The sequence below is a fragment of the Haemaphysalis longicornis genome, unplaced genomic scaffold (genome assembly GCF_048455015.1).
Source record: "Haemaphysalis longicornis isolate Haplotype H1 unplaced genomic scaffold, Haemaphysalis longicornis Haplotype H1 scaffold_9, whole genome shotgun sequence".
NCBI classification, from domain to species: Eukaryota; Metazoa; Arthropoda; class Arachnida; order Ixodida; family Ixodidae; genus Haemaphysalis; species Haemaphysalis longicornis.
In genome coordinates, this window is record NW_027526460.1 from 3,337,487 (window position 1) to 3,352,833 (window position 15,347).

At 46.9% G+C, this 15,347-nt stretch overlaps 1 protein-coding gene across 4 annotated transcripts in view; it reads left to right on the top strand.

The window, feature by feature from the left end:
• Positions 1–11,584, top strand: part of Hlk (hulk) — a 169,239-nt gene extending 157,655 nt beyond the window's left edge. Inside the window, exons 31-35 of one of the 4 annotated variants that reach the window (XM_077683869.1) lie at positions 608–748; positions 7,114–7,296; positions 8,499–8,547; positions 9,366–9,477; positions 10,312–11,584. In XM_077683869.1, the coding sequence (XP_077539995.1) occupies positions 608–748; positions 7,114–7,296; positions 8,499–8,547; positions 9,366–9,444 (452 nt within the window). In that variant the 3' untranslated portion in view covers positions 9,445–9,477; positions 10,312–11,584. Of the gene's footprint in view, positions 1–607; positions 749–7,113; positions 7,297–8,498 lie in introns of all 4 variants that reach the window. The other 3 variants (XM_077683867.1, XM_077683870.1, XM_077683866.1) reach the window with 3 other exon arrangements.
• The last annotated feature ends 3,763 nt before the right edge of the window (positions 11,585–15,347 follow it).

The following is a 15,347-nucleotide window of genomic DNA, read 5'->3' on the forward strand; positions in this document are numbered from 1 at the left end:
AGGAATATAATTTATTTCTTTTTCAAGGGAAAAGGGGAAGGAGAGTGGGTGGTGGCCGCAGTCGAGGCCACATTCAGGCCTTACAGCGGCCCGCGCCCGGAAGATCAGGTGGTACTGATCCTCGAGCTGGAAGCCGGTCAGCCTACGCTTCCACTGCTCCAGTGTGGGTGATGGGTTGGGTTGGGATGCTTGACACACTGATAGATGGTGTTTGGTGCATTGCACATTGCACAGCTGTAGGGAAAATACGTGGGTGAGATGAGATGTAGAATTTTCATGTAGTTAAGTCTGTCTTCGAATTCAGCGCAAGATTCGCGAGTCTTGTGTGCTTAGGTGAGGAGGGTAAACAAGGCGTTCTCGGCAATAATGGTATAAGATGTCCGCGTGTGTTTTTTGAACTGGGTGGCTGATAGAGGTGATTGGAGGTTTGTCATCGGTCTCCGTTGGGAATGCCCGATGCAAAATGTTGCGCGCAGCGGCGTGGGCCGCCTCATTCCCGGGGAGGGAGGCATCGCCAGGCGTCCAAAGAATGTGAATGGTCCGTAGAGTATTGACTCGTTGCAGAAGCCCTTCCTGATTGGAGGTTTTTTGCACTGGCCGTGTTCAGGGGACCTTCTGAACGAGGAGAAAGTGTTGGCGTGGCTCACCTGTCATGAGAACATCGAGCTCAAGGACGAGATTGAGGAGGTCAACAGGAAGATGCTGGACAAACTTCTCGACGAGAACGACTTCGTGGCCGTGTTCTTCTGTAAGCTGCTGCGGCATGCACGCGCTGGGTGACGTCGGCGGTGGAATAGAATTTGCGAACATACCAGTACACCGTCACTACTGACGGTGTACTGCAGACTATGATCACTAGAGGCCGGATTTTTAGGCATTGAAAAATCAAGTTTTAGGTGTCTAAATTAGCAGCCAAAATAGCCTTTTAGGCCTCCAACGCTGTAAATTTAGGCCGCATAGATGTTTACAATAATGTAAATATTTTCAAACAAAGACGTTCCGGACTTGTATCTACAACAGCTAAACCAAAAATGTTATTCTTTATGCCGGCACAAGGACGCCAACAGTTAAACATAGCCGTTCAATAAGGTAGCGAATTGGGCGAGTTGGAGTGCGTTTATGATGGTCAGCGCAGACGCAAACTGGACAAGAAGAGTAAAGACGACACAAGCGCTGCGCTTGTGTCGCCCTTACTCTTCTTGTCCGGTTTGCGTCTGCGCTGACCATCATGATAGCCTTTCAGTTGTCCTATAAAACTGCTGGACTAATGACGATCCATTGGCCGCATACAGCAAGCGCACTGCTCGGATTCATGTTCAATGGCCCCACCGTCGCTTGCTCGAGTGTCGCGTGTGGTGAAACAGGCATGAGAAAAAAAAAATACTTGAGAGATAGAAACACTGATTAAAAAAGCGCTACTTTATGACTGCCTGATACAATTTAATTACGGCACAACAAGAACAAAAAACAGGCAAAAAAATAAACTCGAGAGACGATAATTTATAAAGAAATTAACATGCTCTTACATAAGAACGAGAGACAACTATTTATCAAGAAATTAACATGCTCTTACATGAGGATTGTTAGGTGCAAATCTAGAAAATTTTTTTATACACATTTACATTATCCCAATTGTTCAGGCAAGACATTGCAACATGGCCAAATATGCTAGCTTCCACGCATCTAAAGAGCATTTTCAAAAGGTGTTTAGCAGCCGAACAGTTCTTTGATGGAAAAGCGTCTTATAGCTCGTCGGCAGTGTGAAATTTAAGCTGCAAGGAAATGCAGCTACCCAGTGATGTTTCGTATTTGTCTTCTTAATACAGGAATGATGTGCTAACAAAGGCGTGTTCGATGCTCAACCGTTGCATTGAAAATAGGAGTTAGATTTGAGTATGCTTCTAGAAAAGAAGATGGGACTGCACGTGTTTGAAGAAACCTGTTTGGAGAGCACGCGGAAAATAATCTAAGAATCGGTGAAAAGTGTGGAAACAGTAGCAACTACCACTAGGTTTTTGGATTCAAAATTGTGGCTCTCGTCACTGCATCCCACTCCACTGCTGCGAGCGGTTGTTTCCCGGGAGTTGGTTGAAATAGAGGACAAGTTGAGCCCAACAGAGTTCTGAACAGTCAATGCCAGCTGCTCAATAACACGAGTAACTATCTGAAACTGCACTCAAAAGTGAAAGTTAAGGCTAAATAGTGTTCATATAGGCGCCGATTTTGCAAATAGGCATTTACAGGCACTTTCTTTTAATTTTTAAGTAAACTCTTCAAAACTGGTCAGTCTTGCTGCTTTTCCCCCACTGATTTCAAATATGGCGTTATTTTTTAGTTGGTCTATTAGTTATTGAGGTAATTAGAGGTAATTAACCATTTTTGAAGAACAATAGACAAAACTGTGTTGGTTATAAAACTGTAATCTTTAAATTTTCCGATGCTATGAACCCTGGTGAGTGCAATAAGACAATCAGTTTTTTGATGCATCACTTGGAACTAATTTTACAGCTCATTAAACTTGTGTTTGAAGAAGGCACTCAAAATGGTTCCTTGCCACTGGTGCCACCAAGGTTTAATGAGCTGTAAAATTAGTTCCAAGTGATTCATCAAAAAACTGATTGTCTTATTGCACTCACCAGGGTTCATAGCATCGGAAAATGTAAAGATTAGTTTTATAACCAACACAGTTTTATCTATTGTTCCTCCAGAAATAGTTAATTACCTCTAATTATCTCGGGAACTAATTGGCCAACTAAAAAATAATGCCATATTTGACATCAGTGCGAGGAAAGCAGCAAGACTTACAAGTTTCACCGAGTTTACTTAAAAATTAAAAGTTTTTTTAAGAGCAGTGTGCCCCTTAAAGAGACCCTGCAACACTTACCGTCCACTACTCGGAATGTATTTTAAGGTAAAGTCTATCGTCCCAGCAATCACCTCCCGCAAGAATTATGAAAATCCGACCGCTATCACCGAAACTACGCGCGATGAAAAATCATGCATAATTGTTCCCTTTCAACTCGACCGCGGACAACGCGACGAAAGCTGCGCGCTCTCTCCCGGAGAGGGGGGCGGCTCGCGGCGTCTTCTCCGGCGGCCTTCGTTATATTTATTTATTTGAAATGCTCACCAACAGCGCAATGGCCTTCTCGGGTGATGCATAGAATACAGACATATAAGGCATACAAAAGACAGAATATGAAAAGGGAAGTAACAGTACCATTATATGGGTATATATACACAAAGAAGGAGAGTTATCAAAGAGACAGAGACATTTTCTGAGCAACAAGAGCACGGAGATTGTGTGTACACTAAACGACAAATACAAGCACAATCGTGATGATTCTCCTCGCTCCGACACACAAGAACAGAGGGAGAAGTGCATGTGCGACCGCGCTATAGAACATGTGCATTCAAGATGGAAAATTTTTCAAAGAGCGTTTAAAAAGAACCATGTCGTTGCAAAAAATGTCAGTGGCAGATAAAAAAAGACAGTTAAAGGCATGTTGGCATCGATTAGCTGGTACCAAGCTCAGAATTTTGTCAACATGAAAGCAGCCTTGCAGCCCCAGTGGCCTGCTTGGCACTCGCAGGAGAACAGAGCTCACAAGGCAAGGGCAGTCAAACTTAGAATGAATGCACTTGAAAAGAAAAATCAGGTCACGCCTGGAACGCCTGATATATAGCTCATCAAGGTTCAGGAGCTTGGGAACCTCAACGTGCAGATAGTTGCTCACTGGTGAGTATCGATAAAATACGGTTCTGGTGAAGCGCTTCTGAATCTTTTCTAGTCGAAGGAACGACGAAGGACTTAAACAATTCCAGATTGCGCTTGCAAAGTCTATCTTCGGCAAAATTAGGGCGCGGTAAAGGGATGCGAAGCATGATGGGTTCGTGAATTCACTGGTGGCTCGGGAAATCATGCCAAGTGTTCGGAGACAGGAGTTCGTCAGATGGTTCACGTGCGAGTTGAAGAGTAGTTTTGCGTCCATCAATGCACCCAAATCGCGCGCTACAGTGGCGCGTTTTATGGCAAAACCGAGCAAAGAGTACGGGAAAGTGAGCGGGGCAGTTTTACGAGTGTAAGATATCACAATAGTTTTGGAGAGAATAAGCTTTAAGTAGCTGCTGTCGCACCATGCCGAAACTGCATTGATGTCATGTTGCAGCAGGACGCGATCATCCGGTGAGGAAACCGCGCGATACAGCTTCATATCATCGGCGTACTGAGAGAGCGAACAGTGTCTAATGACAGAGTGGATGTCATTAACAAAAAATGTTGAAGAGGAGAGGGCCCAGTGTAGACCCTTGAGGTACCCCTGATATCATGGCGAAAGGCCGGGAGGTGACGCCTTCATAACAGACGCAATTGGACCTGCCTTTTAAGTAACTGCCGAACCACTGACAGAACTCACTGGATAAGCCGTATGCGGACAATTTGCGAAGCAGTAGCTCGTGATTAACAGCATCGAAGGCCTTGCTGCAGTCGAAATATACGGTATCTATCTGTTGACGAGAGAGCACTGGGGGGCCGATGTCGTTTAGGAAACACGCGAGATTTCATTTCTAGTGACCTACCGGGTATAAAGCCGTGTTGGTTGGGATGAATTAATGAACGCATTGCTGCTAGAAGGTAACCATGCATGACTTTTTCGAAGACTTTAGAAAAGGAAGGTAATAGAGAGATAGGCCTGTAGTTTCCGGGGACAGTGGCTCTGCCAGACTTGTGCAAAGGGAAGATAGCGCCTAATTTTCAGTGTGACGGAAAATGTTGCTCTAGAAGTGACATGCGTATGATGTGGCAGAGCAGAGGTGCAAAGACGACGCAACAGCCTTTCACAATGAAGCATGGAATGCTGTCGCAGCCCGCCGACTTTTTTGAGGGGAGTTTGCGGATAGCGTGCACGACAGCACTCTCAGTAATGTTCGGGATTCGCAATAGTGGCCCATGAGACTGGAAACGCAGTTCGTTGCCGCTGTCAGACGACGTCGAGTAGGTAGAAGAAAAATGACGTGCAAGGAGTTCGCATACGCCTTCCGAATCAGACACAAACTTGTCGCCATCCTGAATGGTTATGCTATCGCGTGCATGACGTGTACGGAACTTAATATACCGCCAGAACTCACGAGGGGAGTGGGTTAGAGAAGTTTCGGTGTAGTCACTAAAGTTCTTTTTGTCCTGGGCAAGTAACTTCTTCGCTAAGGACCGCCATTCCCTGAAGTTTGCCAGAGAAGACGGGTCATTGTGAGCCCTAAACAAGCGGTGGAAATGACGTTTTTTTTTCGAAGCGCGTCACGCAGCTCGTGACTGAACCAGAAGGGAAACTTACTGGAGCGATTTCGCTGCTTTGGGATGTGTTGGTCCATAGCGTTTCCCACGATTTTGGTTAGCTCACGGACGGCTGCATCAACACAGGGCACGTTGTACACAGAGGACCAATCAGCATTGTCAAGAGATTGGTAAAGAGGCGTGTGATCGCCTCGAGCAAAGTCGTGCCTTGGAATGGTCCCACTCCTGCCGCGTGCCACGGATACGTGAGCTGTAACTGCAAAAGGAGGGTGCCACGCATCAACGGCAACAACAGGATCGGGGAAATTTTCAACAACGACTGAGGTGAAGTTCGTAAATACAGTGTCTAGAACATTTCCAGCAGGGTTTTGATGCAAAAAAGCTGGCTGGATGTCATTGAAAGAAAAGAAATTAAACAAATGGACTGCTTTCGAATTCCCACCGACATTTTCTGCAGGGTCCCACCAAGAACCGGTGTCATTAAAGTCGCCAAAGAGAAGAATATTATATTTTTTTTCTCCTCCTCCCCTTTTCTCCGAAAAGTGGAGGGGTCTATTTCCAGTTAGGTGCAACACACACACACACACACACACACACACACACAAAAGCAGGCACGGCTGCCTGCTCGCAAGCAAGCGCTCGGGCTGGTAGGGCGTCTTTGAAGCAATAAACGTTTGTTGTCGAGTGGTCTGGTTGAAATGGAAGTATTGAGCTCATCACTCAAACTCCGCGCGCACTCAAAACACAGAAGAAACGGCAAAACTGTGCCTACAGGTTCAGGCATAAAGAGGGTCGCACACAGCGCCGACGGCAGCGGATCGCCACAGGAAATGGGAGAAATTAGCCGCGAAGTTGACCAGTGACAGCCGATCGGAGAGCCATGGCCCGAATGACGTCGTATAGGCCATGCCAGGGGTGCATAATGAGGAGAACTGAAGAGAGTGCGGTCGGTTTTTCCGCGTCTTTCACGGCGATTTGCGCGCTCACCGCTTCACGTGCACGTGTAATATTTGGCTCAGGTATTCCTGGCAGTGTAATCTAAACGTCGCGTGGGTTAGGCCGGGTTCAGGCTGCTGTCGCAACTGTCGTAATATCTTTAAATAATGACGTCGTTTGACGTTTCAGCCAACCGAACTACGTGAAAGTCCATATTTTTACGCCCATAGCGCACGATATTGCTGTTACGTCGGTAGTCTGAACACAGCATTGCACTGCTCAAAGAGTGTTGCAGGGTCCCTTTAAGGGCATTTAGGCACAAATGCCGGAAATAGGCATTTGTCGGCACCATAAAAGCCTTTCTTAACGTCCGATTCATGCTCATATATCAAAGTGGTGCGATAGGAGCGCAAGGAACAGAATATGCATTTGCCTGAAAATCCGGTCCCTTGGGTGCAAGCACACTCTCCCTTAGGTGCACACTCTCCCTCTCACACGGCAAGTTTTAGGCTGCAAATGTGCGGAATGTGGCCATGAACGTTGGCAGGATTTTATCTTGAGGGGGGCCTAGTAGTTGCACTGGGGGGGGTTCTGGAGAAGGAAGGCAATCGGTGCCCCTTTTCACCCTCTGCTGACGCCCATGAATGTGCGACTTCACCACGAAAACGGCGGCAGCTATGTATTATAATAAGGCTAGGTTGAAGTAAGAACAGGCAAAATAAAATCAAGCAATACTCCCATGGATTCTAATTACATGAACGTGGGCTATTGATATCTGCGGTCATCAAAACGTCGGATGTTTTCACCTCAAGTTGCGTTGAATTGTAACAAAACGGCAATAACAACGTTGACACTCACAATAGTTATGACTTTTCACGTCTGCACAGACGACAACAACTGCCCCAAGTGCGACAGCGTATTGGCCGAGCTGGAGAACATTGACGACGAAGTCGACGACCTTGATGTCACTTTTGTGAAAATAAATGACATCAAGTACGCCAGGAAGTACGGCATCGCCCAGGTTCCAGCCATTGTTTATTTCCGGCGGAAGTTCCCCTCCATCTTCAGAGGCGAGTAGCATCAGCAGTGCATGTGCAGGGTAGCGCTTTACACAGTTTGACCCTTCCCCAGGAAAAGCTGGCTTCACTGCATAGCGAAGTCAGCAAAGTTTTGTTTCACGTTTGCAAATATTAGAGCAATAGAAGTTGGCTTTGCCACTTGACGTGCAAACGATTAGGCTACACCGCATGGCATGCCCCTTGGGTGGGCTTTTTTGTTTGCTGCGAAAAAAAGCCTACCGCCTGTAAATCTTTTCGTGAATTGTGTATAACTAAGCTTAAATGAACTGTTACTTGCAAAAATTCATAAGACAAAACGGTGCATGAGTGAGGGCTCAAGAGTTATTTGTAGCAATGCCTGCAGCAAGGTTCTGGTGATACGAGCAAGGGCCCTTTCAATGATTGGAGGGACTGCAGCCACTCAAATACGCTCTATCTATTCTCAGCATACTGAGGGACACTCATTTCTTCATGGCCATGTATACCAAATTTTTGTTCACTGCTTTCTGATCGTCTTAATCGTCTATTTCTAGTTTTTGGCACCATTTCTTTATCAGCAGCAGCACATCAACACTCAGACGTGTTAAGTCCTGCCTGCCTAGGTAATCGTTTTCTCATCGCTATGTTTTAGCTCTATGCACACTGAACGTATCTAAAAATATTCCACTCCCAGTCAGCTTTTACTCTTTGTATTCGATCTGCAGTACAAAATATAAATGTGATGTGATCCCAAAATCCAAATTTCATTACGCCATATTCCATACCCCGCTTCGAGGTCGCTGATCTTCACACATCTGCCTCATCATTGATGTTTTCAAGCTCACTGAGAACGTTGGAATTCGTGTCGAAAGTGAACCTGGGTCTCTAGAGTACGATTTCAGGGCATCACTACCGCACCACAACGTGTTGCGAGCGGCGGAACAAGAATTAGCCCGGTGCATGCCGTGTGATAGGTAAATGTGACGGCACGTGAGCATAACTCACGGACGCCGCCCATGAAGAACTGTGAATCTGTGGTGTGAAGTATGACTGTCGAAGTAATTAGTGCCAAAAAGAAACGAAAGTGAAGAAAGAGGCACAAGCAGGATTTGGCAGTACTGTTTGGAAAGTGTCACCAGGGGAAGCCGCTATCTTTTTGCCCTCACAGCACGCAAGCAGACCCCAAGAATTCCTTCTTGACTGACAGCCGCGTGCACACTTTCTCTCTTTTGCAGGCGACTTGATGAAGGAGGAAGAGGTCCTGGAGTGGCTCAAAAAAAACCGGTACAGGCACCCTGAACTGAGCCTCTTCATGTATGCGCTGATAGCCATATCGACCGCCTTCATTCTCTACACACTGTTCCTCATCTTCTGTATGAAGGCGCCGCGGGAAAAGAAAGAGTGATGGGCGTTCCCCCCCGTGTCGCTCCTCTCGCGCCTCGTCGGCACCAACCTCGCGACGCACCACCTCGGCCAGTGCGCGCGTGAGCTGTACGCTTCGGGAGGCGCGCAGCAATAACGCTTGCCGAGCCGCGGGATTGACAGCGGCGGCGCAGGCGTGGGTCGCGACGAGAGGCAGGTTGACGATGTGGTGCACTGTGGCGCCTCCAAGCGCCGCAAACAATTACGTCCCTGTGATCGTGGTCTAGGAATTGAAACAATTGAACAATTGTAGGTTTGACAGAACACAAAAGAGAATGAAAAACAGGGTTTGTGGGGGGAGAGGCGAATTTCTAGGTATGAAAGGGAAAGATTACTAGCAGAATTCTGTTTTTGCTTTGTAAATACTTTACTTCTGGGAATCTTTGCACGAACTAATTGGCGTTCTGTTACACGAAATGCAAGGCAGTAGGGAAGAAGAGTGCACAAAAATAGGCAAATAAATGAAGTGATCACCGCTTGAATAAAGCAATAAACCTTATACAAACAAAAAAATGATGATACAAGCCATAACTGCCATGCTCACAAGCAAAGTTGAGTCATTCCTTAAAAGACAAAATTGGTTTCTTTCTTTCTCAGTGCAGAGGCTTGTACAGCGATTACCCTCAGTTCAAACCCCAAATGAATGCTCCCTTGGTTGTGTATTGGCCTTCTTTCCACAGCGAAGCTGCTCTTGGTCGAGGCTTTCATGGGGCAAGGAGTGGTAACGCAGCAGAACACTGTGGAGAGGGAATAGCCTAGCGAGGGGGAGAGCAAGTGCCAAGCACACGTGCAGTAAGTTAAAAAGAATTTTTGGACAAAACATTAATATAGCCAAAGCATTTCTAAACTACAAAGTCTGGTGGCAATGTTTATACCTGTCATCATTATTGAGCAGACACATTAGGCATATTTGAGGCATTATATCAATAGACGAGTGATATTTTCATTGTTCTTCTAAATAAAAATACATGGCTGCCTAATTTTTGTGATATCAAATAAAAAAATATTCCTTAAAAAATGTTTTAACGTCAAAATAGAAACAGCGCTCCTGGCGCCCTTTAGTAGCAGTGTTCCAAGTTCAATTGTAACAAAAGGTTCCAGTAGATGGCACAAGCGGTGGAACACGGCATAAATGCGTTGGCAAGAATGAGAATCGATCTGCTAGCTTTGAGATGTTCTATGAAGCTTAGCCTAGCGATTGGGGAACGCCAGGCAGCTGCACTGTTAACACCAGCGTTCGCGACGTTAAGTCAGCGAAGCTGGAATATTTTTTGTTTGTTTTTCCCTGTTCATAAGAGGCATCTTTTTGGATTTTGTGCCGACTTTTATTTTCAAGTTAAAGCACTCATTTAAATTTACTTGAATTGTTAAAATACAATTAATATTTTTGAATGTGCTCCGGTTTTGGTTTTTTTGGGAGAGTATGTGACATAATCGTTGCAAGAGGTCTGACACGACCTCCTTTACGACAAGAGAATGGGCTTTTTGAAACGTCATTTTGTTATGAGGAACTTCAAGGAGTCATAAACTAGGTTTGTGTAAAGTTCGATGGTAGTTGGGGGCTCTCATCGATATGACACAGCATACAGGTCACTTACCAATACCAATACGTTGTTTATGTTTCAGAAAGTAGAATCCTGTGACGCGGTCGGCTGTACAGCTCCCGAGACTGTAATGTTTGCCGACACTTCTTCAGGTGCCTTCGCGACTTCGGCAGAGAAGCCGAAGGACAGGGAAGTGTTGACCATGCAATGAATGCAAACACCTGTGCTGTGTTAAATGCCACTTGTTTCTTTTCTTTCTCTTTCATCTACAGTAAAACCCACATATATTTTGATTTGCAAACTTTTCATTTGTCAGCATTATTCAAGACTTGAAAAATTTACTCTTCTACTACAGCATATACAATACTGAAACGTAATTTTTTTCTCCACTGAAGAGGTTAGTGCAATTTTTTGCAGATTAAATGTAGTGTGCCAAGCATCACCAAATTCAGAACCAAACAGCCTTTCTGCAATGCAAAGTGCTAGATTAAGGCATTCTTAATGTCCCCGTTCACCACAAAGAATAGCACCATTGGCTCTAAATACAATCTGCCCTGAAGCTAGCTGATTTTCGGTATATGATAGCACATGTTAATGCTAACACGTGCCTACATATCAGCAGTGCTAACACGTGCCTACATATCTTATCAGCACTGATAAATATGACAGCTTTTTGAAACAAAGCTTCGGCTAACTTTCACTCAGTGGTAATTTTATGCACGTACTTGTTATCACGCACCCAGCTTAAAAATTAACCATGTTCATTGACAAGTGCTGAGCTTGCGTGAACTGTACAAAAACAAAGGCTTTTTTTTGTGTTTTGTTGACTCTGCACAAAACAGATGCTGCTTTGTCCTTCTTATCTCTCGAGCAGTGTTGTACAGAACTGTAAAGATGCATTGCAGCGGCGATTGGCCTGCGCAGTGTATATACTTGTGTTCAAATATACATGTATAGCGCATATTGCTTTGGTAAGAAAGTGCCTATGTCAAGATTGGCCAAGCAAATTAAGGTGCACTGGCACGTTTGTGAAAATACTGTGACAACGACCAGCTTATATTCCCGGCTTCAAAGCAGTCATTTCTACTGAATTCTATAGCTTACAATTTGAGAAGTAGCCCAACTACACACACAGTTACAAAAAAAGACACTTGTTGGATTTAAGTAGCTGAAATTCTCATGCACTACTTATCGACGAGGGCGAGACATAAAGGTGATACAGACGCATCTTTCATTGCTGTGGATCAGAGAAGGTGACTTGGTCAGAAAATGCTGTCATGTACAGGGTGCCCATGTTTTACTTCCACATAGGCTGTACGCAGATGGTGAGATTAATAAAGCAATATGCGTTTGTATCAGTGTGTAACGTGTGGTGCCAATGCAGCGGTCCCGACCATCGAACTCCGTCAAGGTGAGTACTTGCAGCCAACGAAGTTCCACAGTCGGGGCTACTAACTCGCTCCTTCACAGCTCGTAAAGACTGCAAGTTGTTACATCTGTCATGGGATCGCCGTGGCGGCTGAGCTCTCCCAGAAACGGCTTCCGACAAGTTACAGCTCGAGGTTGAGGCTCCCCCCATAACGATGCGCCTGGAACACTGCTGCACAGACATGGCCTTTATCGAAGCCTGCTCATGGGCAAACAAATAACAAACAAGTACCAAAACAAGTCTTGTGGTCATGTACACACAACTTCTAACTGCACATTGCCCAAGAACGCGGAGTGCGCTTTTTTTTTTTGGTTATGCGATTGGGCCTAGCGAGATGATGGCTGAATCCCACGAGCCATATTCACTGCTATTTACCGCTTGCTTAGTTTTAAAAAACAAAAGCGAATACTGTATGCACAGCTTGCCCAGCACTTGATTGTCACAAGCCGCCCACTCTGCACCACCCCTTCTTCTGCATGAACGTTTCTGGAGAACGCGCGCCTGCTCACGCATCATGTTCATTTTCAATGCAAAGTGAGCACTGCTTTAAAAGTTTGGTGAAAGCCCCATTTCAAGAGTGCCCATGCAGCTCTCTGAAGGTTTCCTCGTTAACAGAATTCTTTTACTGCCCAAACGTGACGAAATATACTTTGGAGTAGGGGATTGGAGTACAATACTTGTACATGCCCGGATAAGTACAAGTACTGTCCTCCAATACTTGTACTTCTATTGTCAGTAGAACCCAGCACATCAGATGGAGCATCAGCATCCGCATAGTGGCACGATAAGGATCTGGTTTTCAAACCATGGTTGAAGACATTTGATATGCCCATCTACGAGTTGGACTTCGCATGCTTATAATCTGTAGTGGCCAAATGCCACACAATTTGAAGCAAGCACTTGGACAGTTACGGCTTCTTTCTTCAATTCATGAATGCGCAACCTCAGATAAACTGGACATACGGGAAGTGGCGTTGAGAAATTAACACCTTTTTGAAACTGTGACTTAAGGCACTTCTAATCTCGCCAGCTTGATGAAACTTTACCAATTCACCAAAGCACCCAAAAATAGCTTAATTTGGTTTTGGTGTATTTACATTATATGAACAGTTACAATTGTATACCAAAGCTGTGTACTTAAAGGCTAACTGCAACGAAAATTTACCTGCCCCAAATTCTGCTTCAACGTGGGGTATGAACCACAAAAGTGTCTTTTGACCTAATTTTTAACTCCACAAACGCGAAGTTTTTTTATTAAAACCGTTCGAAAACACGCCACTTGAGCCGACGCAGCACCTAGTGGAGTGTCGCCACAACTTGTCGCCACTGCGGCGAACTTCCGGATGTGACGTGCCAGCCGTGCCGCGCAGGGTTGCCACTGGTGGCTACTTTTCGCCAAATTGGCGACTTTGAGAGGCCCGTGGTGACCTAAAATCATGAATGGCGACATGGCGAATTTCTGGCGATTTTTGGCTGAGGACTCTCCCCCTCATCCGCTTCCCTTTCTCCATCTGTCTTTACGGCAGTGCAAAGCTTTGCCGTCGAAACCGACCGAGAAGGGGCGTTCGAGGGCCTGTTTGACTCATTTCGCCCGAGGCATGCGCATGTCTAGGCGGGGCACGGGGGTAGGCATCGGGGGGCGGAAAGCGGGACATACCAGCTCCATTCGATTCAGACGTGATTCCCTGCAACGCCTGCACCGTTGCACGGTGCGCTGCACCAAAGCGCTCGATTCGCCGCTGCAGGAATGGTGCCGTGCACCGCGTCGCTCGATTGCTCATGGTGCTGCAGCGGTGGCGCCGCGGTGCAGAGAACCGCTGCACCTGCTACGGAGGAGGTGCAGCGAGTCGGTGCCGTGAGCGTTGGGGCGTTGCGGGTTGGCAGGCGGCTACCGGCAGTTGCGGTGACCGCGTGAAAATGTCCGTCGAGCTCGAAGATACGCGGGACGAACTTAGCGTCGCCGCTGATGCGTACGACGCAACCCCGGTGGCCGTAAACATCCAGTTGTAGAGGACGACAGGCAAGGATGATTAGCAGACGACTATGCCTGCACCTCGCTCGATTGTAAACACGCAGGGGCGCTGCTGACGGTGCAGCCGTGATGCACGGCACCGCGGAACCACGCTGCTGCACTGCACCGGCACCACAGAACTTTCTCTGCAACGTTGCCGTGCACCCCTAAGCTTCTGAATCGAATGGAGCTACTAGCGGCGTCAAATGAAACGAGAACGCGAAAAGATGAACCTGAACATACAAATAGCGCGATTTCTTTCCATGCAAGACAAATTTTGCATGTTCTGGTTCATATTTTCGTGTTCGCGTTTCATTTGACACCGATAGTACGCAGCAGTCACGGCTACCGTGAAAATCTTTCGCCGCCGCGGCTGGGGCACCGCACGGCAAGCTTACTTTCAGTGCGCTTTTGGGTGCTTGTCCGTCTAAGTGCAGCCACCGCTTTTTTTTTCTGTTTGCAAGATAACGATCACATGCTACGTCAGTGGAGAAGTCCCTTCATCGGCTAAGCCAATGAAGAGGCTTTAGTCGGTGGTAGCCTAGCAGGCGCCCCAATGCTTATAGAAGGGGGGGGGGGGGGGCAGAAACCGAACTTTCTGTCTAAGGGCAAAATGTCTGTTGTTTCCCGCATCGGTGATGAGCTGACGAGGGCAAGCACCTCAAAAGGCGGTTTATTGCGAAAAAAACGAGCACTGCTTTTGTTGGAGTGGCGCTGGCGAGGGAAAGCTCTCGTAGGAAATTCTAATTGGCCCGGACCCTCGCAAGTCGCATTCCCGCACAGCATAAACACAGCATACCCCCCCCCCCCCCCCCCCACACACACACACACTTAAAGGCCAACTGCACTCAAATTTCACCTCGGCCAAATTTGTTTTTAATGCGTAGTAAGTACCCCCAAATAAGCTAAGACACAAGTGGTAGCCCCGTGAAACGCCTCGTTAATCAGTCAGAAGCGTTTAAAAAGGCTCCGCCGCAGACCACTCTGCACCTGCCGGCGGATCGCGTAAACAGCCATGACGCGCGTGTGACGTTCCAGCCGACGGTGGCTTTTTCCTCTGGCCAGCCACGCAGCGGGAGAACCGGTCGAGCTCTGCTGCCCCGTGCTCGCGTAGAGCTTGCGCGCAGACATTCTCCCGAACTGGTGACCGTCCGGCCGCTCGCTGGACGGCTGCAACGTCACTGCAATGGCCGCGCTGTCCTCGGTTTCGGTTTCAAAATCGCCGATTTTTGCGGGCTGCTTGCAGCGTCCACGTGCGTATTTCAGCTGTTGTATTTTGCATGTTGCTTTCTTTTTAAGCAGACTATACGGAAATAGGGTTTTCAAGAAGTCGAAATTTTGAGTGCAGTTGGCCTTTAAAGGAATTCAGGGTCCGGAGGTCGTCGCTGCCGTGTGGACCTGCGTTGGTCAAGTGCCTTGGGGGGGCAAAGCGGGAGGGAGCAGACTACTGCACGCGCAGCCGGAGGCGTCGCTTTCCCCGTCTGTGCTGGGATGGGTGAGGAGATATGAGGCTCTGTTGAAACGTGGTGACACACTTTCTTTGGAGTGGCGCGCCTTTTGGTCGGAGACGGCTGAAAGGTTGAGGTGCAGGCGTTGTCATCCCGGCAATTTGGACATGCCATGATCGCAGGCCAATAAGTTTTTTAAATGCAGAGCATTTCAGTAACTCACGATGTCA